The following is a 27,231-nucleotide window of genomic DNA, read 5'->3' as shown; positions in this document are numbered from 1 at the left end:
ATGGCACAAAGGTGTGTGACTGTTCAAGTCTCTGTCTTTAGATCAGTGTGTTCAATAATGTGCTTTTTTGTCATTTATTGTGTATCTTTGGATTATGTTGTGTTGTAAATAAATCCAAACAATCAAAAAGCCATTCTTTTTTAAATCTCTCCTCATTCTTTGTGCAAGGTTCCTCATAATGATAGGGTCTGATAGCAGGTCTTTGTATTTCTCAGGTGTGAAACACATCAATATTCATGATGATTTACGCCCTCCTCGCATAAAGTTTTCTTACACAAACATGTATTACAAATTTTAAATCAATATATTGTTTTATCTGAACGAGTAGGCAGGATGATTTTCACATAGTTTTAGAGCAAATATTCTAGGCTACGTGATACAATTTTCAAAAGTCTTATGAAGAAATAATCAGTATGGGTTTCATGACCTTATTTCAGTGACAATTTTTGTTTTTGTTTTTTCACAAACCATGCATAAATGTCATTATCTCAAAACTACAAACTTTTACATACATGCTGCTGACATATTATTGTAGCAGAGTTTGTGCTGAATATGGTGTAATCAGACTTTAGCCATGAAAATGTCACAAGTAACAGAAATAAGCACAAATGTCAGCACATGTCAGAACACCTCCAGGGTGTTATCACATGGGTTAATGAGCTGATGAGTTGAATCAGGTGTGTTTGATTAGGGAGACAAAGAAAACGTGCAGTGTTGGGGGTACTCCAGGAGCAGGGTTGGGAACCACTGCGTTAGAGCAATCCTGCACAGTTTATCTCCAACCCTAATCAAATACACCTGCCTTTAATTTTCAAGTGATCCTGAAGACCTAAATTGGTTGCTTCAGGTGTGTTTGATTAGGGTTGGAGATGAACTGTGCAGGACAGTCGATCGGCAGGAGCAGGATTGGGCACCCCTGCGTTAGAGCGCTCTGAATCTTGAATCGTTGATGGAAATTAAGTTACTGTAGGTTAAGAGAAAGGAAAAAAATGATCTAGAATTATTCACAGTATTTTGTGTGCCCACGGTAACAATATTGTGCATATTAATTGCTGCGATAAACAGTATTATCTAATACCGGTAAAGACTAAAATTGTATTATTTAATATTATGTATCAGTATTATTATTCTTTATTAGTATTCATAATCAGACGTATTTGTGAAGTTTAAGTACATGAGTTAGAGTGAACATAATATGTGTGTGAGGATCCTGCAGAGACATTGAGAGGAGATCATTTTGGAATGTGTAGCATATGTTTTCCAATTATGCACATGACACAAGTCACAAGTTCTCTATAAGGAAGGATTGTATAGCATGATGTTGTTTTCCACTGATGCAAAGGTTTTCCAATGATGATGTGTATTGTCGACTGTAGTACACCAGGCCTGTTCTCTATAAGAAAAGATGATTGTGCTGCGTGCAAGCACGAGGTATATGTTATAAGTAAATGTTTTTCTGGTAATGTAATTCTTTCCTATAAGTAGCCTATAAAACCCAGCCTTTAGCCCTATTCGGATGGGATTAACTTTACAAGGGTAGATGGAGTAATGCAGGATGTCTGTAATATTAATGGCCAATTCGCACAGGATAATATATCTCAGTAAAACTAGCAGAAGTGGGAGGGGTAACTCGATTTGTGCATCGCCGCCACCCTCCTGTCGTCATGTGCGTATGACGTTGCTTCCTGATATCATGTGCGCAAACACATATAACCTATATTTATACATATAAAACAGTTATGTCCGGTCGAACGATGTATTAATTAACTTCAGATTGGATTGTGTTGGTAATAGGCACTTACCTAATGCTAAAAGATGTTTTGTGCCTCTAACAAGCGCTTTCGATCTTCTTTCTGCTCTGAATGGTATGTGTGAGTTTGCCACAGACTTGTCCCAGCGTCTAGAACGCAACTGAATGCTTTTTCAAGCATCTCCATACTTGAAAAACCGTGGAAAACTACTTTTAAACAGGAAATGATGAAATATTTACGTACATATTTATTTGCACGGGATTAGTATTACCTGAAGTAATTTTTCCGGACCTTTTTACTGAAGGTAAAAGTCGTCGTAATCTTTACTGACATTGTCCGTAATGATTACTGAGATGGCACATTCAGATGGGACTAAAATCATAGAGAAGCTCTGGTAATTATTACTTTACCCTACCTCTCCAAGTTAAACTAGTCCCGTCTGAATAGAGTTTTTGTGTCCAGAGCAGCAGAGAAGCTGGCATGAAGACACCATCTCGTTGGTTTCTCTTATTTGTCTGACATAAAATAATAAAAAAGAGATCTCTTGGCAAAATGACTGGTGTTGCTTCCGTGATTCAACCACAACGGGGAAAAAGCTTAATTTTCAAGTCTACACCTGCAGTCTACTTTAACGGCATGTTTTATTTCCTAGCCTATATTTTTCTTCTCATGGCATGGCAGGCCTAATCAAAGCTTATCACTGGCCTACTTTGGCCCACAGGCCCTGGTTTGGACATCTCTGGTCTATAATACTACACAGACCCCCATCGTTACAATCAACACACCCCTTCCAACGCACAACTCAGCAACTTTTATATAATTTAGAATTCTAGAGTTTCCCACTTGTAAATATGACTTCACTTGGTGATTCATGTGTTCGAAACACTTAATTATGATATTTCCAACTCCACTTGAAGGGCACCCTAATCAAACACACCTGATCTCTGAGTTTGTTTAAATGAGTTTGATTAGGGCAGGAGGCCTGGAGCTAAACTCTGCAGCCCTTGTGCTAGGGCATTCTGGATGGTGTTACTGGCCCAAGTCAAAACAGACTTTTGTCCATAGCTCAAATGGTGCTGAGTACTCTCACATTTGACCAAAGGAATGAAGTCTGCTGCATGACAGCTTAAGGCCCCAATATATTCACGGCAAAGTTCTTTATTAAGGGGTAAAATGAAGTTTGAAATACGTGACCAGCGATATACTGTTATCGAACATCCAACGCCACCCGCTCTGCTGAGAGCAAAGTTTAGATGAATATGTAAATATGTGCTGCACGCTTTCCTCTCAATAACAAACACACAACAAAATTAAGAAAACAGCAAGCATTTTTTTTAATAAAGCTTAAGAAAAGCATCTGATCATAGCAACGTGGATATGTTTGCATGGGCTCTGCAATTCTGCACTCTTAGTCACATCACGTTTAGCACTTTATATAATAGATTGCTTAAAATCAAGCAGCTTTGCCGTATTAAACATGAAAAACAGTTTCAGTGTCGAGTTATCTACTACTTCTACTATAAAGCAGCTCTCCAGCGTGTACATGTTTTTACCTCCGTACACTGTAAAAAATTTGTAACACTCCCAAATCAAAAATTTCAATTGACTGATAACATCTAAATTTTTCAATTGACCCAAGTGAAATTCTGTAAATTATAAAATTAAATTTACAGATTTTCACTTGGGCCAGTTGAAAAATTTAGATGTTATCGGTCAATTGAAATTTTTGATTTGGGAGTGTTACAAATTTTTTACAGTGTACGTCTAACCTCCACAGACTCAACAGAACTAATTAACCAGAAAAGATTTCTATGTGAAAGAAGGTGAAGCCTATGCGCACACCTACCTATCACGTAATCGCCACGGACCAAAGGTGGTACAAAGGTGTTTAGCAACCGGAACGAACTTTTCCAGAAAGTTCGCTTTGGCAAGCCGTTTCGAACTCCCAAAACAAATTCCAAACAAAGTTCTTTTTGGCTAGCCTAGAAATCTAGACGCACCCTAGCGGCAGCAAATTTTACTTTGCAGCCAGGGTGGTCTAGCAACTCTCCGTTGGCTTTCCAGCTGGAAAAAACAAACTCTAGTCAGGCCAATCACATCGTGTATAGAGTCGGCGGGCGTGCTTAAAATAATAGATAGAGTTGCGACGATTTCCTGCTACTTGAAAACAAAGAATGGCTGCTGCTGGCGAACAGCGGTCTTTCGAATCGGCTTTGGCCGCGACTATGGAAGACTTGGAGTTAAGCTTTTCTTTGAGAAAAGAACAAAGAACAGCACTTAAGTCATTCTTAAAAAAGGAAGATGTGTTCGTAGTTTTGCCGACCAGATACGGCAAAAATTGTATCTATCAACTAGCTTCGCTGGTGGGAAAACGCTCTGGTTGGTTGTAGCGCTGTCCTATTGCATGCAGAGGGAATTTGAAAGACAACCGTTTATCCCGCCCCTCGGATTGAGCCCTGCCAATGGTGAGTTCCCAGACCCAACATCTTGATGTGGGTCTGGCTTGCCAGGCTACGGTTTGGCCTCATTTTATGTGAAATGATGCACATCAGTTTGTTCTTCGATTTCGTTTTATTTATATAGGGGCCTTTACTGTGGACAAGAATCATCAGGAAGGGGCTGACTGACTCATAAAGTGACCGACCATATTTGTCACCTTTACATGCCATTAAGAGATGGGTTACTATGAAAACGATCATGCCAAAAAACTAAAATAGTGACAAGTAATTGTGTAATATGCATCACATGGTCAGTGAGTAGACTCAAAATCCCACATCACATATTAAATACGAGTAAATATTAGCAGTCATGCTTGCCTTAAAAATCATTAACTCAAATAACAGGAAACTGAGACAAAAAGAAAGCACAAACCAAGTGGATTGATCTCCAGATATGTGAAGTAAATATCCTCATACAAATCGAAGAGACCCATTATGAAGCTTGCTAGAACTCTGCAAAAACAAACAAACAAAACAAAAAAATTAATACATTTTAAAAATATATATATATATTTACGCAAAAAATAATAATAATAATAATAATTGTTAGCATACAATACTACTGATTAATGTGAATCCTATTATTACCAGTCTTCTCCTCTAAAGGTCTCTTAATTAGCATGCACACGAAACATTACAACAAAACACCTGTAAATCATACAATCTTCATTGTCTTTGCAAATGCCAGTATTACATTTATGCTCTCGTTATTTTGAATGTACTTTTAGAAAAGCATGCCATGTTAGTCCCAGAATACAGTGTCATATAATAATAGGAGCAATTAAAATAGGATCATTAAAAACAGAGCACAGAGACTCATGGATAGTCAGTTAATGTCTTTTTTAAGCCCTTTAATATCTACAGCACTAAATACTATATATGACTAGATTGCTCATCGAATTCTAAACTGATCTTATTTAATCTTGTACTTTCACTATATTTGTTTGGTTTTCCAGCCTTCACTTTGCAAATTGTTTGAAATACAGAAAATACCATTTTGATTAATCAAAGATATAATCAACAGATTAATCAATTATCAGAAAAATCATCAGTTACAGCCCTAGATGAATGACAACATTGCAAACATGGTTTGGAAAGAAAAAAGGATGAGTTATATAGCTAGAAAATAAATGCGAATAAAAAGATCATCATCTTAGTGACTTGTGGCTACTACAAAAGCATATGTATTATCATTGCTTAACCTCAAAGCACAAAGGAATTTCTAGCATCATCAATATTTTTTCAGTTTTCCAGGAAGAAAAGACTTTGAAATGAGTGTCTGCAATAAGTTTCGAAGTACACTAGCATTGATGACCTTAAAACTGACAAATGTGAAATAAAAGCCATTCATCCCTCATGAATATTTAGAAACTGAACATGAACATTTCAAACTGATCAGCATACTTACTCTTTCTTCTCATCTGTAACATGTATAAGTAACTGCTGGGTAACCATTTCCTCTGTGAGCTTATCATCTATTCTCACTGATAGTTTTTGGGCTCTTTTGTCCACGTCTCCAACATCCACCCCACCCTCATGATGAAACAGCACTTGACTCCCTTCCCGGCTTGCATATATACACACATAAAACTCCTCTTCCTGTGAAAGAGAACAATTAAACGCTCAAATAAATAAAGAAACATCAAATCAATCCCGGGTTGAAATGTATGATTTTGTTAATACTTTTTCTAAAGGAAGATACATAAACGATGATCAAAGCCAAAATATTAAATGCCATTCATTAACATTTACTGAGTAATACATTATTTTGAAAAGCAGAAACTTTCACATAGGACTTGGTGTAAAAGTCATACAGAAAAGTCACAGCATCATTATTTTATTACACAGAGGTATGTATAGGCCATTTCATAATACTATTTTTATTTTTTATTTTTTTGGGGGGGGATGTGACGTCTTTGTTTCTGGAACATTTCGTTCAAGAGAAGCAATTCAATTACAGTGACTTGTAGCAGTAACATGACTGTCATCATTCAAATGTCATCATTAAAATGTTGGTGTCTGGATGCTCATAGATGGCTCGAACGAACAACATTTAAAGAATTTAAAATTCCAAAAATTAAACAACAAATGGACTCTCACACTGCAGCAGTGAAGAGAGACATTGTGCAGTACTGACAACTGCAGGATATATAGCATTCAATTTTATCCCTGGTAAGGGATAGCTTTTGCCAAGTAATTGTTAGTTTGATAATGTAGTCTTGTTGGCTAGTTAAGTCAGAATATTTCTTTTCACAGGCTCTAAAAGTATTTATAATAAATGAAGTTGCAAAAGTTGCACGCTTGCAGTTTTGACAACCAATTAATTAAATTAACCATTAATTATAAAGGGAGCGAATAAATATTCCCAACGTTTCTGATAAAATAAGCATCTTAACCAGAGGTGGGCAACTCCACTGTCCTGCAGAGTTTAGCTCCAGAGCTAAATTCTGCAGTGGACCAGTGGAGTGCAGCAGGACTGGCGAAGACTGAGCCTGGTTTCTCCCAAGGTTTTTTTTCTCCATTTGGCAACCGATGGAGTTTGGGTTCCTTGCCCTTGTCGCCTTTTGGCTTGCTTAGTTGGGACACTTAATATTTGGCAATATTGTTGACTTGACTGCACTGACACTATTGGATAAGAGCTGAACTGAGCTGGATGATGACATCACTGTTTTCTCCAGAGCTGCTTTATAGATTAATTTAACTCATTCCATAATTGATTAACTTCACACATTGATTGTTTACTAATGTCTTTTTAGAGCTGCAGAATTGAATTCTGTTTGCATCACTGAATTATCATCTTCCTGTTTATCACTGTGAAGCTGCTTTAAAACAATCTGTATTGTATAAAGCGCTATATAAATAAAGGTGACTTGACTTGACCTTGAGGGCCAGAGTTGCCCACCCTGATATAATATACTTTCATAGCCTCTTGGTTAGATACACTCAGTGTTTACAAGATAATGGTACACATCGGGTAATTTCGTGTACATTTTCGATGTCCATTGAATTTATAATTTTTTTGCCTTTTTTAAAGATATAGGGCTTATATGCTATATAATAGACATATGTGAAACTAATATGTAACTAATACGTGAAACTAATACGCAACAAACAAGGACATAATCAGTAACCAATGAAATTTAAACTAAACAGAATGGGGAAACAGGAACTAAAGGAAACAGAAATTAACTTGCCTCCTCTTTTCTTGCTCTCTTTCTCTCTACACTTTCTTACCCTCTTTCTCTCTCTCATATCCCTCAGATAAAATTTTACATATATAATGGGTACAATTAATGGTATAAGTTTTTATCATTTTGTAACTATAACCATATTGTCATTAAACCCTTTCAATTACAAATAATGTGCCAACTAGTTTTGATTTGGTATTGAATTTGAAGAGCTACCTATTGCAATACAATACTGTCACACTATAGCAAAGCTCTCCCACATATTTAGCTATTGTAACTGTACTTATTTCCATCGTTGGTATAAGTAGCAGTGGCTGGTAATAGACAAGAAATGTACAGTTTTCTACCATCTTGCTGATAACGTTTCTTTAGTCATTCGGCAGTCCTGCAGCCTGAACCACTGTAGGAAAACCACCCTTACAAACTAATTTAATAACTGATGATCTTTACAAAGGAACTGAATCAACACTGAACTGACTTCAGCTGAACAACATCCGAAATGCATTATTTTCCTGTTTATCACTGTAAGGGCCCCATCATACACCCGGCGCAATGCAGCACCAAGCGCGACGCAAGTGTGTTTTGCTAGTAAACTAGCAAAACACACTTGCGTCGTGCTTGGTGCTGCATTTTACGTCCGGTGCCACATTGTTTAAATAGCAAATGCATTTGCGGCCATCTGTGCACCCATGGGAGTACTGGTCTGAAAACGAGGTGTGCTCAGGCGCATTGTTGGCGCGATGCTATTTTGAGGCAACTGAAATAGACTGCGCCATTGACCAACTGAAACCTGGTCTAAAGTCAATGGCGCAGTATTTTTTTTTTGTTATTTAAAGAGCGCATTAGTAATGTGCGCCTATAGGCGGGTCCACAGCACGCGTAAACTCTGCTTATTACACACACAGGGACACGCAGCAGCACACAAACTAGCCAAATATTAAAAAATAAAAGGATTACAATGTAAAAGATTAATATTGTGTACATAAAGATATGGTGGAATCCGGCTTGTCCCGTATATGGTCTGCTTACGCGCTTCACCTCGCGCATGATCAGATCCGTTTGCGCTCTGGAGACTCGTTCAGTCTTTCAGGTTACAAATTTCGTCATGTAAATAGCAATCTGCCATGGTGCAAGTGCAACTGGCTTTTAAATGGAATAGGAGATGAGACTCTGGTTGGTTTATTTTACTTTATGCCCAAAACACACCCATTACTCATTAAGAGAATAGGGACAACCCTTTTAGACCATTTTCGATCATTTTCCCCATCGTTAAAACTAGCAAAAGTGGATTCAGATACGCCCTAAGTGCACTTTAGACCATGCGCTTAAATCGTTAAAATAGGGCCCTAAAGCTACTTTGAAACAATCTGTACAGTATAAAGCGATATATAAATAAAGACTCAGTCGATCTCGAACTCTCACTCGCTGTCTATTTGGTTTGTTTAGTGCAAATCTATGGAGCCTCTGTAAAAATCACATTGGAACACTTAAGTGTTAATTAAGTAAAAAATTACATTCCTCACTCTTTTTATCATTATTAACTTATTAAAGATTCAATACACATCCATTAAGTGTAAAACAAGAAGGGCATAGCCTTATGAAAAAAAGAAAAAACATGAAAATCGCGGTTACTTGCATTTCTGTGCAGTTGGCCTGTCAGTATTGCAGTATTAGAATATTGCGATTAAAGCGACATCCCTATTGCACATTTGCATTTGTTTTTAATTAGTGTTAAGATCCCTGATTGGACACCTCAGGTTTTGTCAGAGGTCGCAGTGTTTCTGTTGATTCTATGGTTGATATCAGACCTTTCTGCCACTGACTCAAGGTTGGAGGTCACGCAATATAAATCTGGCTGGAACTATCTGTTATAAATGTAACCGTCTCCTTCTTTGGGTTGTAACACATATGCACAGCCAAAGTTAGGCTGGCTGTAGGTTTAAGGTATACAACTATATGACAGAACCAAAAATAAGAGTCAGATCTGTTTTGGTGACTGATATATAATCAATGAATCAGATAATTTACCTCACTTGTGAAGGATTAAAGGATTCACAATAGCAACCTGTGTGTGTGTTACTTTAAAAGAGCAACCTCATCTGTTTTGCGTTTTATTTTCTTATTTTTTATATGATTTAATTTTATGATCATTTATAATCAGTCATTTATGTAGTTATTTTATTTATATTTTAGTAATTTATTCATATTCATATTATTATTTGATTTATATCATTTATTCATCTTTTTTTATTATTATTATTCATTCAGTCATTTTGTTTTTATATTTTATAATATTCTTTTATTTATTTCCTTGCTCTTGCAGTGCTTGCTATTGTTGTTTAATCTTATGATTGTGTGGTTTGAAGAAATGTTTGTCTTCTTGAGTTCGAGAAGAGAATATCTACATTTCAAGGTTTTTAAGGTCACAGGACGATGTTGTAAAGCAGCAGTTTTTTCATTGGTTTTGCTGTGGTATAATAACACTTGTTGGATTTGTACTTAGACAAAGTCTGAGCATTGAGCATCGAAACATCCAGATGAAGTCAGAGCATTGAGACATTCAGACGAAGTCTGAGTGAGCATTCAAACATACGCAACTAAGATTATTCAATAAACTCTGCTCTTTTTATTATCATCACTTCGTCTCCTGCTTCTGCTCTTCCCTGGCTTTCTCAGCCAAACTCTCAGGCTGATAGAAGACGTATGTCTTCTGGCAGGGATTCGGCATCTGGGGTCATATCTAATATATTCAATATTTCTGATGTGGAGATCCATCCGATCTAACATTCTGGCATGATCTAACACCTGGGTTGTTTAATTCAGCTTTCCACGATAGTAGTTCTAGTACAGTCTTGTCCGACTATGCTTCACATTCCGACTATGCTTCACACTGCAGTAAAATTTAAATAAAAAAATTGGTCTGAACCAATGCCTATATTGTGATTTATGCTATTTTTGAGTCTCAACTTTGAAATGATTAATTTCATTATTCAAAATTCAAATAATAAATGTCATTTTGACACTCTTTAATGTGGTGAGCCATATTGCTGCAGTCCCTCAGTTCAAGTGGTAGCATAGTGCGTGTGAACCGGTCATCTTGTCTTCTTTACTACTAGTTACAGCACATGAAGAATGTACATCAGAAGATATGCTGAAAGATACAGTACACCTTACTGAAATGCATCATCTCCCATGTAATCACCCAATCAGAATTTCAACCATAGAAATGCATTAATAGCAACATGTCACCTGACATCACATTTCCCTCAGGAAAGAGTTGACATGTTGCTGACAGCTAATTGCTTGTTAGTTAGCTAGAAAAAAAACGTAGTAAATATAGATGAATAAGCTGAAATATTTGACTTTATCATCATCATTTATGTAAAAAAAAGAAATCTAATAATTTTAATGAGAGAAACTGAGTCGATCTGGAATGACCTTATAAAGATATTGATAAAGATAAAATTACACTGAATTTGTAATACCTTATAGTGAGGCACAAACGGCTCAATGAGGAAGTTCTTCAAAATCCCTTTCGCCTTCCCAACCTGAGGAACAGGAAAAAAAAAAACACTTTCGATCAAATGTCAAATTATTTATGTACTCTTTAAACTACATGATTATTGATTTTATGCAGGTTTAATGAAGCTAAATTTAATACCACCTAAATAGAAATGCAACAAGCCCTTAGAATCATTGTGGTAAGCAGGGCAGGGCCGAGAGCCGTGAGAGAATGGTGCGAGGCCGGTGGCATGATTGATGATGAGCGCCACATGCACGCTGCACCGTTCTCGTATCTCTCACGGAGGAGCTTCGGAAGCAAAGAGAAAATCACTCACTGCTCTTGACTGAATAACGTTTGTAGCTTTAATAAGGATTCGTTGAACCCTGATATATTAAAGACACAGCTAAATGTGACATTTATGTGAAGATTGTTTTAAAGGTGCCGTAGGACCTACGGCGTAGGTGATTATCTGCAGAAACATTTTTTGTTATGCAGGTTGAAAGTCTCCTCATATCCTGATAACATTCACTCTGTGGTCTAAATGTATTTTTATAATATATATGTCTTCTGTGGAAGGCATAGGACCACAGAATGTTCGTTTAATCGTTGCGTTCGGTCCGAGCGGTCCTATAGCATGCGTTCCCTGTCTGTCAATGTTTGTTTGCATACCACTGTGCAGGCTGTTCACGCAGATATAATAAGTCATCAGCGTGTTTCACGTACGCTGTGCAGACAGAGCGAGAATAGCAGGTAAACAGCAACAACAACCAGACTCTCATCGTGGAACCCCTGGCATGCAAGAAATATTATTACACCCTGACAAGTTTTGCTAGCTAAACAAACCGAAAACTTGCTGCATCTAATTCCGTTTTTAAGAATTTGTTTATGTTTGGTATTGTAGTACTGTTTCTAACTGTACTATAAAGTTTTCTCAACGGTGAATGTATTGCAGTAATGTTGTCTCCGGTCTTCTGGGCTGTGCATGTTCATGCTTTCAGGAGGCGTGGCTTTGGACGGCGATTTGCAGGGAGGGTGGGACGTACGCTTTTAGTGCTATCAGGCTAAAGTTAGCATTTTCGCAGATGTCCTACTGCACCTTTAAGTTCACTTAAATTTAATGTTGTCATTTTTTTTTTAAGCCAGTTGTCTATGTAGATTCATGATGTCTAAAACATCCAGGTAATAAAATGTTCAAACAAAGTCTTTATTATTCTTTATTATTGTATAATCCAGTGACTTTTAATAAAACATTTATTTGACCATTTAAAGCCAATTAAAATGTTAAAATCAATAGCTTTCAATTATACTGTGATGTGAATGGCTATTATTAATGGCTTAAGTTGAGAAAGAAAATCCATGCAATAGAGACATCAGTATTGGTATCAGTGATCCTGGCCTTCATTCATAGTGCATAGTAAAAAGATGCCATTTAACAAATATTTAAAATATACTGTCTTTATGTTGTTTCTACATTATTTTAGAGATTAAATGTGAAAGTATTACAACATAAAAATATATCAAAAACTTTAATGTTAAGTGCGATTAATCACGATTAATTACAGAAAAGTGTGCAATTAATTAGTTAATTTTTTTATCGATTGAGAGCACTAAATATAATATAATATAATAATATAATATGAAAGAAATTAAGCAGTTACACTGAGATGGTTTGGGACAACCATAATGTGTTTTTGCATGGTCAATTATTGACAGACAGCATAAAACCATCAACATTAAATGTTTACTTTTTGCTCATGAATTCCCCTTTGTGAGAAAAAATATTTACCAGGTTTTATAATATAATATAAAACAAACTGAAACATTTAAACTGAGATGTATAAGCTAAATATATATATATATATATATATATATATATATATTTTTTTTTTTTTTTTTTTTTTAAGTGAACATTCTTTTATAGTTATCAAAACATTCTTGAACTCAAACACCCCATCCCCCACCCACCCCCCACACAAAATCTATTTAAACTGAGGAATGTAACAGAGGTATTTTGAGTCTGCACAGTGCACTCTACACCTGTGGTGGGTGTGTAATTGTAAATGTCTCAGAGTTTTGTTACCGTTCCATTATTTCCATCATTTAATCAAGTCACTCTCCTTTAAAACATGACGTTTTATTTCATCTCTTTGGGATTGCGTTGCCTCTTGTGTTGAGCTACTTGGTCTGCCACCATTAAAATATCCCTACAGCGACTGATTTGCGTACATCATTCTCTTTTTATGAAACCTGTAAATTAGGGGTGAAACGGTTCAAATTGCTCAGGGTTCAGTTTGTATCACAGTTTTAGGTTCACAGTTTCGGTATGGTTCGGTAATCGGTATGTGTTATGTTCAGGGAAAAAAGGACTACTTTCAAATAAAAATAAAGAAAATACAAACAAGTAATCTAACTGCAAGCAACAGCACAAATAAATACAATAGCAAAGATACTAATAAAATAAACAGTGCTTTTCAGTTTTTTCAGGTAGGTCTAACATTAGTTTTCAGGAACAGAAATTAATCAAATGTAAAATAACATTGCACAATTGACTGTATAAATTAAAGATCAATCCTTATTAAAGTTACAAAAGCTATTCAATCAAGAGCAGTGAGTGATTTCCTTGTCTTTTGTTGTTATATTAACGTTAAAAACACAGAGAGCAGAAATATTAGGCTGCTGTCCCTTTAAGACATAATGCACGGATACCAAATACTGATACTGTTACTTATCCGTTGTCTTTCTCGACTGTATAAGTTCACTTAAGGCATAACATGCATGTCTGCTAGGATACTCATCAAGACGGACATGTTGACATTTTTTGTGTGAATTTGTCCATTCAAGCGCAAGACTTGAAAGAGAACTCAATATTTGCGCGCTGTTTGAGACGTGTGCACTCTTTGGATGAGTGCACACACACACACACACACACACACACACACACATCTTCTCACAGCATGCACAAGTTCTCTTATGTGTCTTGCTCTTGAATGTTTAAATTGGCCAGGTTTAAATGAGTTTAGTTTAAACACAGATAGCAGCGTGTGCTATTTAGGTCTCGCCTGCGCTTGTGCGTTATCAACACCCGGGTGATGACTGCGTAAATGACTGGTCATGTTCGAGCAAACGGCACTCGGATTGAACAAAGTTTACAAAGAGTGACTGTCCACGTTTTTTGATTATAGCTGTTGTAATGTATTACTGGGGAGCCAGCATGTGCATCAATCGACAGAAACATACATTAGAGGAACTGACTGTTTTACACATTGTTATTTTCAACAAACCATATTATAGATGCGTCATCAGATTTGAGATCAACCGCGGTGCAAGTGAGTCCCAAACCGTGGGTGGAGAACGATATGGTTAGATTTTGTTACCGAGAACCGTTACACCCCTACTGTAAACGTACTTGGTTACTAACGTAACCTCGGAACCCTGAGATAACGGGAACGAGTATTGCATCGCTAGAAGCAATGGGAAAACTCCTTTTTCTTTGATTACTGAAGCCTTATTGAATCATGCAGTGAAACTGCACGAGCCAATGGTTGTGCCACGGAATTGCACGAATCAATAGCTGCACAGCAGAGCTGCACAAACCTATGGCGCTAAAGGCCTCTGAAATGGGCGGGGCTACCCCTCCATAGAAGCGGGAATTCCGCTGTAGGATCTCAGATCAACTGAAGCGACAAACGCAGAGTCGTGCAGCATAACAGCACTGCCAGCTACGCAATACTCGCTACCGTTATCCTAGGGAACCGAGGTTACATTAGTAACCGAGTAGTTTCCCAATCGATATAGATCACTCGTATTGGGAACTCAATACTGTGCTATGACAGCGGAACGACAATCGTTCTGTGGCCTTGGCCTAAGACACTTGAGAATAAGGGCCCTAAGGGGAAACAAGGCTAAGGTAGTGCGAGGCCCGAGACTAAAAGACTCTGACCATTATATCGGAGCCACAAGGAAGGGTTCTCGTGGGTTGAGCCCGCATAGAGGTCAAAGCCCATTTAAACAATGGACACTCCGCTGAACCAAGCCAAACCAAGCTGAACCAAGAGGGCCTTTACTCCGATGGGGCACTGAAGGACCATCAAAGCATAAGCTAGGGCAATCGCGTCCACTATCCAGTGGGATAGTCTTTGCTCTGTGACCGGATGCCTTTTGGTGCGTCCTCTAAAGCACACAAAGAGCTGCTCTGACTGCCTGAACTGGGCTCGATATATACTCTTAAGGCCCGGACAGGGCAGAGTAAGTGCAACTCTAGCTCATCCTCTGAGGCAGGAAGAGCAGAGAGAGTAATGACCTGTGAATGGAGTAGAGAGCACCTTAGCTACATAGCAGTGTTTTGGTTTAACGACGACTTTACAGTCGTTACGCCCAAACTCCAGGCAAGAAGCCCTCACAGAGACCGCTTGTAAGTCACCCACTCGTTTGACCAATGCTAGGGCTAGCAGAAGGGCGGTCTTTAGCAAAAGGGGCCGTAGCTCGGCCAACTGGAGAGGCTCGAAGGGAGTAGACAGGTAGACAGTAACCGTAGACAGGTCCCATGTTGCAACAGTGAGGGGATGAGGTGGGTTCAGCCTTCTTGCCCCCTTCAGAAAAACGAACAACCAGGTTGTTCCTGCCTACAGACTGGCCGGCCACAGGAGTGTGGTATACTGCTATGGCCGCCACATAGACTTTGCTCGTGGAAGGGGTGTGCCCCTTGTCCAGCAGCTCCTGAAGGAAAGGCAGTACCAGTGAAACCTCACAGGACGTCAGGTCTTCACTCCGGACTGCGCACCAGTTGGAAAAGACAGACCATTTAAGGGAATAGAGGCGTCTAGTGGACAGGGCTCTAGCCTCAGAAACAGTGTTTAAGACTCTCGCAGGGAGTTTCATAGGCTCCCGCTGAGGGGCCAGACATGAAGTGCCCACAACTCGGGTTGGGGGTGCCAGATCGTTCCCTTCACCTAGGAATGGAGGTCCTTCCTGTTCACCTTCTTGGTTACGGGGCTGCTGAGAGCAGCGGCATCAACTCTGGGAGCCATGACTGGTTCCTCCAAAAAGGAGCCACCAGAAGGACTGTGCGCCTGTCCTCCCTGATCCGTCTCGATGACCTGAGGGAGCTGCGTGACAGTATACTGGTAAGCCACCCCCTCGAACGCAATTCTCAAAAACGGTCTGTAATGGGGGGCTATCTGGATGTGAAAGTAAGCATCTTAGAAAAAACAATGCTTGAAACCATAATCAGCAATGCAACGATTTGCTGACGTCATGACGTAATTGTATCATCAAAAATGTTTTATAAGACCTTTATAAGTTCAAGGTTGTTGCATGATTCCTAGTTTTTAGTTTTTTTTTATTTAATGATCTAAATTTTTTCATCAGGCTTTTTTTCAATGTCATAAGTTTTATGTAAGAAGCAATTAATTTAATTTTACCTGCAAAGCAGCTTTTTAAAATGCGGCATGGATTAAAAATATATAAATGTCACCCAGAAAAAGTATTCTGTATTTTGTAGATATAGTTTAGTGTAATAAGTAGGGGTGTCAGAATGCATGTGAATATCACGATATTATGTTTGGTGATGCTGTATCGTTTCTCAAAAACACTATTCGATATTTACTTCAGCTCAGTGTATAGATAGATAGATAGATAGATAGATAGATAGATATAGATATAGATATAGATATAGATATAGATAGATAGATAGATGATATATATAGATTGCACAAAAAATGTGTGATTTAAATGCAAATGCATAGTTTTTTGCTCAGGTTTTATGCATATGGTGGTTAGGGATGCTCATATTGACCGTTTAACCGTTAACCGAAAGTTAAATGGTTTAAAACGTTTTTTTTTAAGCTTCTTTTTTTTAGTTTGCTGCATGGTTTAAAAATAAAATACTATAGCTTATATTTATTAACTCACGGAGCGCGTCGACACGCGCAACCACACACGTATCTAGCGAGACGTTGTATTCCCAGGACATCCGTCCCATCGGAGAGGGTGTTTTCTGCCGCGGGTCTAATGGCGTGTTCACACCAAACGCAAATTTAATTATTTGCGCGAGTAGATTACATACAAAGTCAATGCAAAGACGCGAATAGACGCGAATTCGCGCCGGGAAAAGCTCGATAATCGCCTCAATCGCGTCTTCCGCGCGAGTTGAAATTTTTCAACTTGCGCGGAAGACGCGATTGAGGCGATTATCGAGCTTTTCCCGGCGCGAATTCGCGTAAAAGACGGTGAAATTCACCGAGTTGAGTGCGCCTCTGGATGGTGCTGTGAACCCAGACACGTCGCCGTTTGACTTTCCTCCGTATTTGGGACTTCCACAACAAGTAGCCTACAGAGCAGCAGCATATCATTTATTTCAGACATGACGGAAAAATTATGGCAGAAAGAAATTGTGTTGTTGTTGATGATGATGACACACTCCTTTTCGCGGGATGTTTTTATTCGCGAGTGACAAGAAAAACATCCCGCGATAATCTAGAGCGAGTAAATAACGCGATGCAAATATACACTTCGCGTTTGACTGTCAACAGGCTGCGCTCCAAACTGACCCCACATCACGTTGATATGTTGCTTTTTTAAAATAAAAATTAGACAAGGTGTTGAGGTAGGGCTGCTATTTTTATTTAACGAAAAATATTAGTCTAATGGGAAAAAATTGCCGGTTTTTGAAAGCTTTGTTCAAACGGATTCCGTGTTTTCTTTTTGTCATCTTAATTTGTTAATTATTTAAGTTTAAAAAATATAATTAGTGTAGGCCTATTTTGTTTTTTATTTGTATTATTTTATTCTGTTTTTCTCTCACTGTCAGAAATGCTGCAGGTACGTGAAAATTTAAACTAAATCCAGGTTCTGTTGTTGATCTGTTCTGTATGCTGTTTGCACTTTGCACGTTAAAATAAACCTTTTGATAAAAAAAAAAAAAAAAAAAAATGGTATTTTTTTAAAGGGTCACAGATACACGTCAATTTTATTATAATCTTATCAGTTAACGGTTAATAATCGATTAACGCGCTGCGGTTGTCGGTCGGGAAAATTAATCAAAATGAGCATCCCTAATGGTGGTGTATTCTTTATGACAGTTTTTTTTATTAGATCTTCTAGAAGAAATATCACAATATATCGCCTTTCTTGCAATTGCAATAAATCTCAATACAGTGGTGGTCAAAATTGATGGCACCCCTGATAAATATGATAAAAAATGGCTGTAAAAAATAAATCTGCATTGGTTATCCTTTTGATCTTTCTTTCAAAAAAATCACAAAAATCTAACCTTTCATTGAAGTAAAAGAATTGAAAGTGGGGGGTAAATCACATTATAAAATAAATGTTTTTCTCCAAAACACGCTGGCCATAATTGTTGGCACCCTGTTATTAAATACTTTTTGCAACCTCCTTTTGCCAAGATAACAGATCTGAGTCTTCTCCTATAATGCCTGATGAGTTTGGAGAACACCTGACAAGAGATCAGAGACCATTCCTCCATACAGAATCTCTCCAGATCCTTCAAATTCACAAGTTCATGTTGGTGCTTCTTCTCTTCAGTTCACTCCACTCATCTGGTCAGGGAACTGGGACGGTCATGGCAGATGCTTCATTTTGTGCTCAGTTACCCATTTTTGTGTTGATTTTGATGTTTGTTTTGGACCGTTGTCCTGATGGAAGATCCAACCACGGCCCATTATAAGATTTATAGCAGAGGCTGTCAGGTTTTGATTTTTTTATCTGTTTGTATTTGCTAGAATCCATAATACCATGTATCTGAACAAGATGTCCAGGACCTCCAGCAAATAAATAGGCCCACAACATATAAGATCCAGCAGTATATTTAACCGTAGGCATGGGGTACTCTTCATCCCTGTTTGCACCAAACACATCTGCTGGGTTTGTTGCCAAAAAGCCCTTTTTTTCATTTCATCTGACCACAGAATCCGGTCCCTTTAGAAGATCCAGTCGTGTCTGACCACTGAATATGCTGGAGTTTGTTTTTGGAGGAGCAAGGAAGATTTTTCTTGAAACCCTCCCAAACAACATGTGGGGATGTAGGGGTTGTTTGATAATTTTTTTATAGGCTTTCTGACCCCAAGACTCAACTAATCTCTGCAATTCTCCATCTGTGATCCTTGGAGAGTCTTTGGCCACTCAAACTTTCCTCCTCGCCATCCATTAAGACAATATAGACACACGTCCTCTTCCTGGCAGATTTGTAACATCTTTAGTTGATTATAACTTCTTAATTATTGCCCTGATGGTCAAAATGGGGATTTTCAATTCTTTAGCTATTTTCTTACAGCCACTTTCTATTTGTGAAGCTCAACAATCTTTTGCTGCACATCAGAACTATATTCTTTGGTTTTACTCATTGTGATGGATGAGCAAGGGAATCTGGCCTTTGTGTTTCCTCATATTTAAACTAGACTTGAAACAAGAAGTCATAGCTGGACAATTTCATGTTCCTAGTCACCCTGGTGTGCTAAATAAAGGTAAATATTAATGGGAATATACTTCAGAGATATTTTTCTCATAAAAAATTCTAGGGGTGCCAACAATTGTGGCCAGCGTGTTTTGGAGACATTTATTTCATAATGTGATTTACCCCCCAATTTCAATTCTTTTACTTCAATGAAAGGTTAGATTTTTGTGAATTTTTTGAATGAAAGATCAAAAGGATAAACAATGCAGATTTATTTTTTACAGCCATTTTTTATCATATTTATCAGGGGTGCCATCAATTTTGACCACCACTGTATGTCACATAGTAACCCCTGTATTGTGATACGTATCGTATCACCAGATTCTTGGTGACACACAGCCCTAGTAATAGGTATAGTGAAATTACAACAATAATAAATTTGAGTGAAAAGCAGTTCCTCCAGTTGGATACAAATACAAACATTTTAAAAGGCCTACTGTGATTTCTGTCATCATATGTGATTTCAGCCATTCCTGGACACCCTCGAGGTTCAGGTCAACTGCCACCAATCCCAGCTTCCCCCTGCGTTTGATCAGCTGATCTGGTTTCACAACCAGCCTCTGCACAGAGGGACATACAAATATATTACACTGAAAATGATACAATATTATGGAACCGAAAACCAAGACATATACTCACTTCTGTTAGCAGCCATGGGTGGTCTTGTGCAAGGCGGTCCCAGACGGTGTCTGCAGTGAAGGTGGCGCAGCGGAAACGATTTTGCACAGCTGCCGTGGTGCAGATGTATTTATACAGGAACTCTTTTCCCGTCTGCTCAGAAATGGCCTTAGCAGACATCACAGCCGAGAACACTGACTACAGAAAGACAGAAAAATAATCAGGGTTTTTACAAACTCAAGCTTAAACTGCAAATCCACTCCTTTTAATTAGGATTGCACTGCCAAAAATGGCACATTTGATGTGGTTTTGTTAACTAAACATTTTTGTGAAGTCCACAATACTGTTGAGTATGCAATCTGTCTAATGCATCTTAAGCACTCAGACACACTCATTTATCTCTGTATCAGAATACTTGACTCGGAGTCAACTAGCTTGGAGAGAAAATAATTTTTTTACAAAAAGTGCATCTTTATTATTTATTATCTAGACCATAAACAAATTATAAGTATATATAAATACAACAGAACAAAGATACAAATTAAATAAGCATGCTTTATGTTTTTCAGGTAAATCTAACTGTACTCAGGTACAGATATTGAATAATCAAATGAAAAAATAACACTGCATAGTCTTCACTGTATAAATTAAATATAATTAATACAATTAATCTTTGTTAAAACTACAAAAGTGATTTTCTCTTTCTCTTTTGTTATTTGATTAACAGTGGTGACACAAACAGCTGCGGTTTTAATGGGCTGCTGTCACTTTAAGACGAATGCGCGGACCCAATATAATCATGATATGCATCCATTTTCTTGTTTACAACACATAACCGGCTGTGTTTACAAGGATACTCTCCGAGACGGGCATTCTGACTTTAACTTTTGCGTGCAAATGATAAACTTTCGCTCTATGATGATTAAACTTTGCAATTAATCCGCGAATCACATGTTCCGAACCGGAACCGATCAACTACGATCACTATACTTGACATTGCACATCCTGCAATGTGACTATCATGGATGCACACAATGCAATATCGATGCTAAAACAGTGTCGGAGCTGAAGGCCTCGTGGGCAGTGTTCTAACGTGTTGCGCAGTTGCACTTTGGCCGACCCAATTCTTTTCCCAATCCTGCCTCACTCTCTATCCCACTCCTAGCTATACTATCTAAATCAGTGTTTCTCAATTGAACTCGCTACAAAAATTATCAAATGTTTTACTGATGCAAGACTTTTATTTTGAAAATGTGAAACTGTTGACTCTTCTGTCAGACGCAATTTATGTAGAGTGATGTAGAGTGCCTGAGAAAAACATGTTGTCCTGATTCAGTATCTGCTGCCAGATGAGATGTTGCCAGGCTATACAATATATCAGGATCATTATTCTAATGTTATTTTTGTAACTTGTTATAAAATAAAAAGTCTCTCACCTCAGAAAAAAAAAATGCTGGCGCAAGCTGTATATCACTTCACTATATATTAAAAGCTAATGAAATTACGGGCATACAGCATCATACTTATGTTGACAGTTAGTAAGTCATGGAATTACCAAAAAGTACCAATAAATTACATAACTGGTTCATGTGTTAGCTGGGAAGGACCTGCATGCAGTTATGATGTTCATTCTATTCATCAGGAACAGTATCTATGTTTTTAATTAATAGTTCATGTTAGTATTGTGTATTTACCATGATAAAGGTAGTTTCCGTAACCTCAACCCAAAATACCACTTTATTTTCATTTTGTGTTAACAATAAAAAACGTTATTGTATTAAAAACTAGTTTGGGACTGCTATGTAATAGTCTTACTTTATACAGTTTTTTTCATCAATGTTAGTAATATTCTTTATGTGTACGTTAAGTGGGACGGTACTTGTGTGTGTCAAGTGTCAACCATTTTTGAGAGACTAAATTAGCTTGGTTCAAATTTCTAAAAATCTGGGTCGTGACCTAATGACCATGGGAAAATGTGGGTCCCATGGCCAAACCAGTTGAGAACCACTGATCTAAAATAAAATGCCAAAAATGGCAAAAATAAAATCTAAAAAAATAAGTAAATAAATAAATAAAGCTACTTAGCCAGCAATCACATTCAGGCTTGAAAAAGTGATATAATCTCTTTGAAACTGAAGAGACATTGTGGCTTAAAGACATGATGTCAAGTCCCCATGAAATGCCACAATACAATATGATTTGTGATACAATACATGGGGCTGCACAATTTGGGGGGAAAACAATTTAATTGTTTTTTTCTGATAAACGTTCAGATTGCGAGTTAAAATGTAATAGCCTAATACATTTAAAAAAAAAAAAAAAACATTTCAGGTTTGCTGTACTTGTTTGTAGGGCTGCACAATTTGGCCAAAATTTTTATAATAATATTAACGGTGCTACTCTAGAGGAGACAAAACATCTGTTTTGGGGACAATGGTATAGAAGTGGAATACATACTCTAAAGGACTTATTTAGTAGTGATGGGCTTTTTATTTTATTTTCAATCATAAGGCTGGGATTATTTTGGAAATATCTACATAAACTTCTTTTTACCCCACAACCCCCCCGTGAGTATATCAGGGCTTTTAGTGTAAATGTAAGTATAAATGTTAAATTATTTTAAATATTACTTTTATAAATAAAATTAGTGGTCAACTGATGCCAATATCTAGCAGTGTGGACGTCTGGCCCATGGCAGATACAGTACAAAGCTGATATAGGCCTATAGGGCTGTCACGATATGATATCGCGATTATCGCGTCCAAAATAAAAGTTTGTATTTACATAATAAATGTGTGTGTGTGTACTGTGTATAATTATTTTTTATATATAAATACACACACATGCTTGCATATATTTAAGAAATATTTGCATGTATATACTGTTTATAGATTTATATATAATTTATATTATATAAATATAAATATTGTATATCTAAATAAATTTTTTTTTTTTAAAATATATACATGCACGTATGTGTATTTAAATATACAAAATAATTATACACAGTACACACACATTTATTATGAAAATACAAACTTTTATTTTGGATGCGATAATCGCGATATCATATCGTGACAGCCCTAGGCCTATATGATATTGCAATATTTAATATTAAAGATGATAAATAACACATGCATCATTTCAGCAATTACATTTTTATTTATTTTATATAATATTTAATAAAAGAATCCTTCGCATGGACAGACCATCACACACAGAGTACATGTTATCAGTTTATCATTAAAAATTCAAAGACTTATTAAAAATGTGTATTTGCTAAATGCCGATAATATGGAAAAGTATTACAGCATTTTACTTTCAATTATTAGACAGAACTGTTACACAAAGAAAGTAAACTAATGAAGATGGAGAAAAGATGATGCTGTGCATCTGCACTCAGGCGCTGGGTTCTCCAACACAGTAAAAATAAAAGTCCCGCTTCTGCTAATAGGTCAAACAGAAAAGCTCATCTGCCAATGCCAATAATTATAAAATACAAAATGTTGTCAGATAATATCGGCCTTGGTGATATATCGGTTCACAACTAATTAAAACTGTAGGTTATAAATTAAGTAATCACACAGTTACAGAGTGGGTTCACAGGTATTTTTTATCTTTGGAGCAAGGCTCTACATCTTTAGAAGCACTTGTGCTCCTGATTTAAAAAATTGGGAGCACAGTGAAAAATTTAGAACCACATTCTGATTAATTCTGATTAAATTTTCCATTACGGGGCGATACTTGCCACCTTAAACTGATTTTTCAAGGACATCTTTTACCAATCTTTATAAATGTATGCATCATCTTTTATGTGAAATTCTTACATTTAAATGTAGCCTATAATTGTTGAAATTTTTTTTATTTTAACTGATATTCCATAAAATACAAGTATTTTCCATTCTGAACAGAGCAACATTAAGAATATAAAGTATTGCCCCTCAAGGCCCTGCTTTGAGGTAGTGAATACCATAACACATGAACATGGTAGGCAACAGTACCAAGGTACGCGAGTGCTAAATAATTTAAGAGTGATATCTGTAATATAGCATTTAAAAATATAGCCTTTACACTGTATGTATACTGTATGCACTTATTGGGAAATGTTTGATAAACACATTATGTAGGCTAAAGCCCAAAATAAACCTGTTTAGGGTAGGCTACTTCCTGAATCTTATCTTTTATATTCTCAGCCCTGCCATAGGTTTGGTGCTTGTTTGTGGTGATCATGGGTCAGAATTAAGGCAAAACACTGACAATTTCAGCTGTATTCTGGAATAAAAGTTTTATATATGAAGAGTTCAGATGCAAAAGCCTCTAAGTGCCATCTGAAATTTGCTTCTAGAATGATCATTTTTATAAAGCTTGTATATTTAAGTAATTTCACTTAAATGACAATTAATAGGTAATTTGCATTGTCATTTAACTGAAATTACTGAACTTAAATATACTAAAATCATTCTAGAAGCAAATTTCAGATGGCACTTAGAGGCTTTTGCATCTGAACTCTTCATTCATATATATATATATATATATATATATATATATATATATATATATATATATATATATATATATATACACTTCTCCTAATGGACACAGAATGGCCCGTCACACATTAAAAATTAGGAAACCTAACTGCGAGCCACGGGACAAACACTCCCATTATATTCAATGACGCGGTCTACACTGTAGACACGCGTCGACTATAGAGTTTGTCGCGCTTCCAAGAACAACATATAAGCCCGGCCAAATAAAGCCAAATCTTACCGGGCAAAACACAAAGTCTGACGCTCTTGAAGTTCGCAACTGTCAAACGCGATTACAGTCCTGCTGCTTGATGGTGATGTGTTCTTCTTCTTCTGTAGTTTCCTGGCGGGTTACGGACTATCGTAAAAGATGCATACTGCCACCTACATTGGGGCGTGTCAAATCATGGCTACTTGATACTTAGGCTATCCTAAGACCAGTTTCATGTAAAAGTGTTCTTCTAAGTGTTCTAACTTTAATTGATTTTAGAATATGTTATTGTGGTATTCTCTACCTTTATATGTAGGCTATCCCAAGTCTTTTGCCAGTGTTTTTCTATGTTGTTTTTAATGAATGATTTCTACCTTCATCTCTCCTTAGGGGAATCGTTTTGTCAATACGTTTCTGATGCTAATGCTGTTCTAATGCTGTTTTTGCTAATTTGTGAGTTATTTCATTTCATTAGATAATTCAAAGAATTGATCATTTAGCCTAGTTTGTCTAAATTTAGAACTTAAAGGTGCCATAGAATGGATTATTTTATTATTGTATAATGTTTCCTGGGGTGCCCTTATAATGTTAGTATGTTTTTTAGATCAAAATTTGTTATAATTTAGAAATAAAAGGCATATTTCCTAGCCTGATTTCATCCATTGATTTGAACACTCTGTTTGAAGGGGCGTGTCTGCTGTGAGACTTCAGTGTTGTTGCCCACTGCTGTGATTGGCTGACATGCTTGCATATGAAATATCTGGCATTACATGTAGAGCTATCTGGAAAACTTTTACTATTACAGCTTTTATATGTTTTTACTATTACAGCTATCGGGATTAACGAATCATGAGAAGTTTTTTTTTTAAGTATTTAGATCTATTCCCATCACATAAAAGGTTTCAGTGATGAGCACTGAGCAGATGACAGCCTGTTGATCGCGTGAATGAAGATCGTATCACTGCAACGCGATATACTGATGCATAAACAGTGTTGAACGACTTTGAAAGAAAGATTATCTGTCTGAATTTGAACAATTACACATCAGAAATTCACATAACCCACTGGTTCTCCAGAGGCTCGGATGAAGGAGCAAAAAAATATTTTTGTGTTCATTTGTACAACCAAACACTGAGCAACTGCCATGCTTCGTTCGCTCGTTTGCAAGCCATGATGTCTCTCGAGGAAAAAACAATATCGCGCTGGATCTAGATAACACAATGTAAATTATCGTTAATAAAAACCCTACTTGCCGCTTGCGGGAATATAACGTTAGTTGAAATTGCCCCCTTCGTCCGTTTGAGACGCCGAGAGAAGCCTGGCTGCTTGATATTGTTGTAACAGTCCGTGGTGAAATGGGCAGAGCAACTAAACAACTTCGAATTAAACTGTAGCGGTATCCGATTATAGATAGATAGATTATAGATAGATCTGCCATTTTCCCTATGATCCTCCTCCTGCTTGTTTCTTCACCTGCAGAACTTCTGATGATTCGGCTGTGCAGTTTCGCCTGGCACTGAGCATGGGCTGGCATATGCAAATTTTTAGAGGCGTACATATTAATGATCCCATCGGTTTCGTCACAGTTGGTGTTATGTGGAGATTCGCCCGTTTTTCAGGGGTGTTTTTCAAAAAACGAGATTTAAATAAGAAAGAGAAAACTATGGTGTTTGAGACTCACTGTATGTCATGTCCATGTACTGAACTCTTGTTATTTAACTATGCCAAGATAAATTCAATTTCACATTCTATGGCACCTTTAAGTAAATTTCTATAAAAGTCATCTCTAGTTGAATTAATTAATTAATTAATTATGTATTTGTAGTGTATTTCATATGTACTACACCCAAAGCGCTTTACAATGTCAGGTTTCTCTCCTCAACCACCAGCAGTGTGCAGCATCCACTTGAAAGATGTGACGGCAGCCACAGTAGGCCTACAACGGCGCCAGTGCGCTCACCACACACCAGCTGGAGAGGAGAGAGTGTGATCAAGCCAATCACTTTTTTAGTAAATTTTTACAATTTGTTTTCCATGTGTAGCGGGTCAAGTGGTTGAGTTGGGAATGTATCTTTAAGGCCGGCTGATTATTTGGATCAGGTGGCGTAATTAAGCGACGCATCCCTTTAAAGGTGTTGAGAGGAACAGAAAAATATGGAAGCAGATTAGTCTCAAATATAATTCACGCAAAAAACATGATTCACAAATGCGTAGACAATTTCACATGCATGAAACCTAATTCACGTACACACAAAAAAAATCCACGTGCGTGAAAAAAAAAATATATTCACAAAAAGCAATTCACATGCGCAATATAAAATTATATAATCATAAAATACATTTCACAAATGCAAAACACAATTCGTAGATATACAACTGTGCACAAAAACCTTTGAATGTTTAAAATGTACGAGTGTATCCTTGCATTTGAATGTGCAAATCGTCATTCATGTACAAATCG

The 27,231-nt window shown here is 37.1% G+C and overlaps 1 protein-coding gene across 3 annotated transcripts in view; it reads right to left on the bottom strand.

Moving 5' to 3' along the window:
- Positions 1-24,903, bottom strand: part of aclyb (ATP citrate lyase b) — a 66,798-nt gene extending 41,895 nt beyond the window's left edge. For 2 of the 3 annotated variants that reach the window (XM_084135946.1, XM_084135947.1), the window contains exons 1-6: positions 24,801-24,903; positions 20,052-20,228; positions 19,850-19,972; positions 10,923-10,985; positions 5,658-5,848; positions 4,623-4,702 (exon numbers count right to left, since the gene is read on the bottom strand). In XM_084135946.1, the coding sequence (XP_083992072.1) occupies positions 4,623-4,702; positions 5,658-5,848; positions 10,923-10,985; positions 19,850-19,972; positions 20,052-20,210 (616 nt within the window). In that variant the 5' untranslated portion in view covers positions 20,211-20,228; positions 24,801-24,903. Of the gene's footprint in view, positions 1-4,622; positions 4,703-5,657; positions 5,849-10,922; positions 10,986-19,833; positions 19,973-20,051; positions 20,229-24,800 lie in introns of all 3 variants that reach the window. The other variant, XM_084135948.1, reaches the window with a different exon arrangement.
- Positions 24,904-27,231: the final 2,328 nt, after the last annotated feature.

Source organism: Abramis brama, assembly GCF_963993115.1.
Source record: "Abramis brama genome assembly, chromosome: 14".
Classification (NCBI taxonomy): Eukaryota; Metazoa; Chordata; class Actinopteri; order Cypriniformes; family Leuciscidae; genus Abramis; species Abramis brama.
The sequence above is the reverse complement of the archived record's forward strand: the minus strand, read 5'-3'. Positions and strand labels throughout refer to the sequence as shown.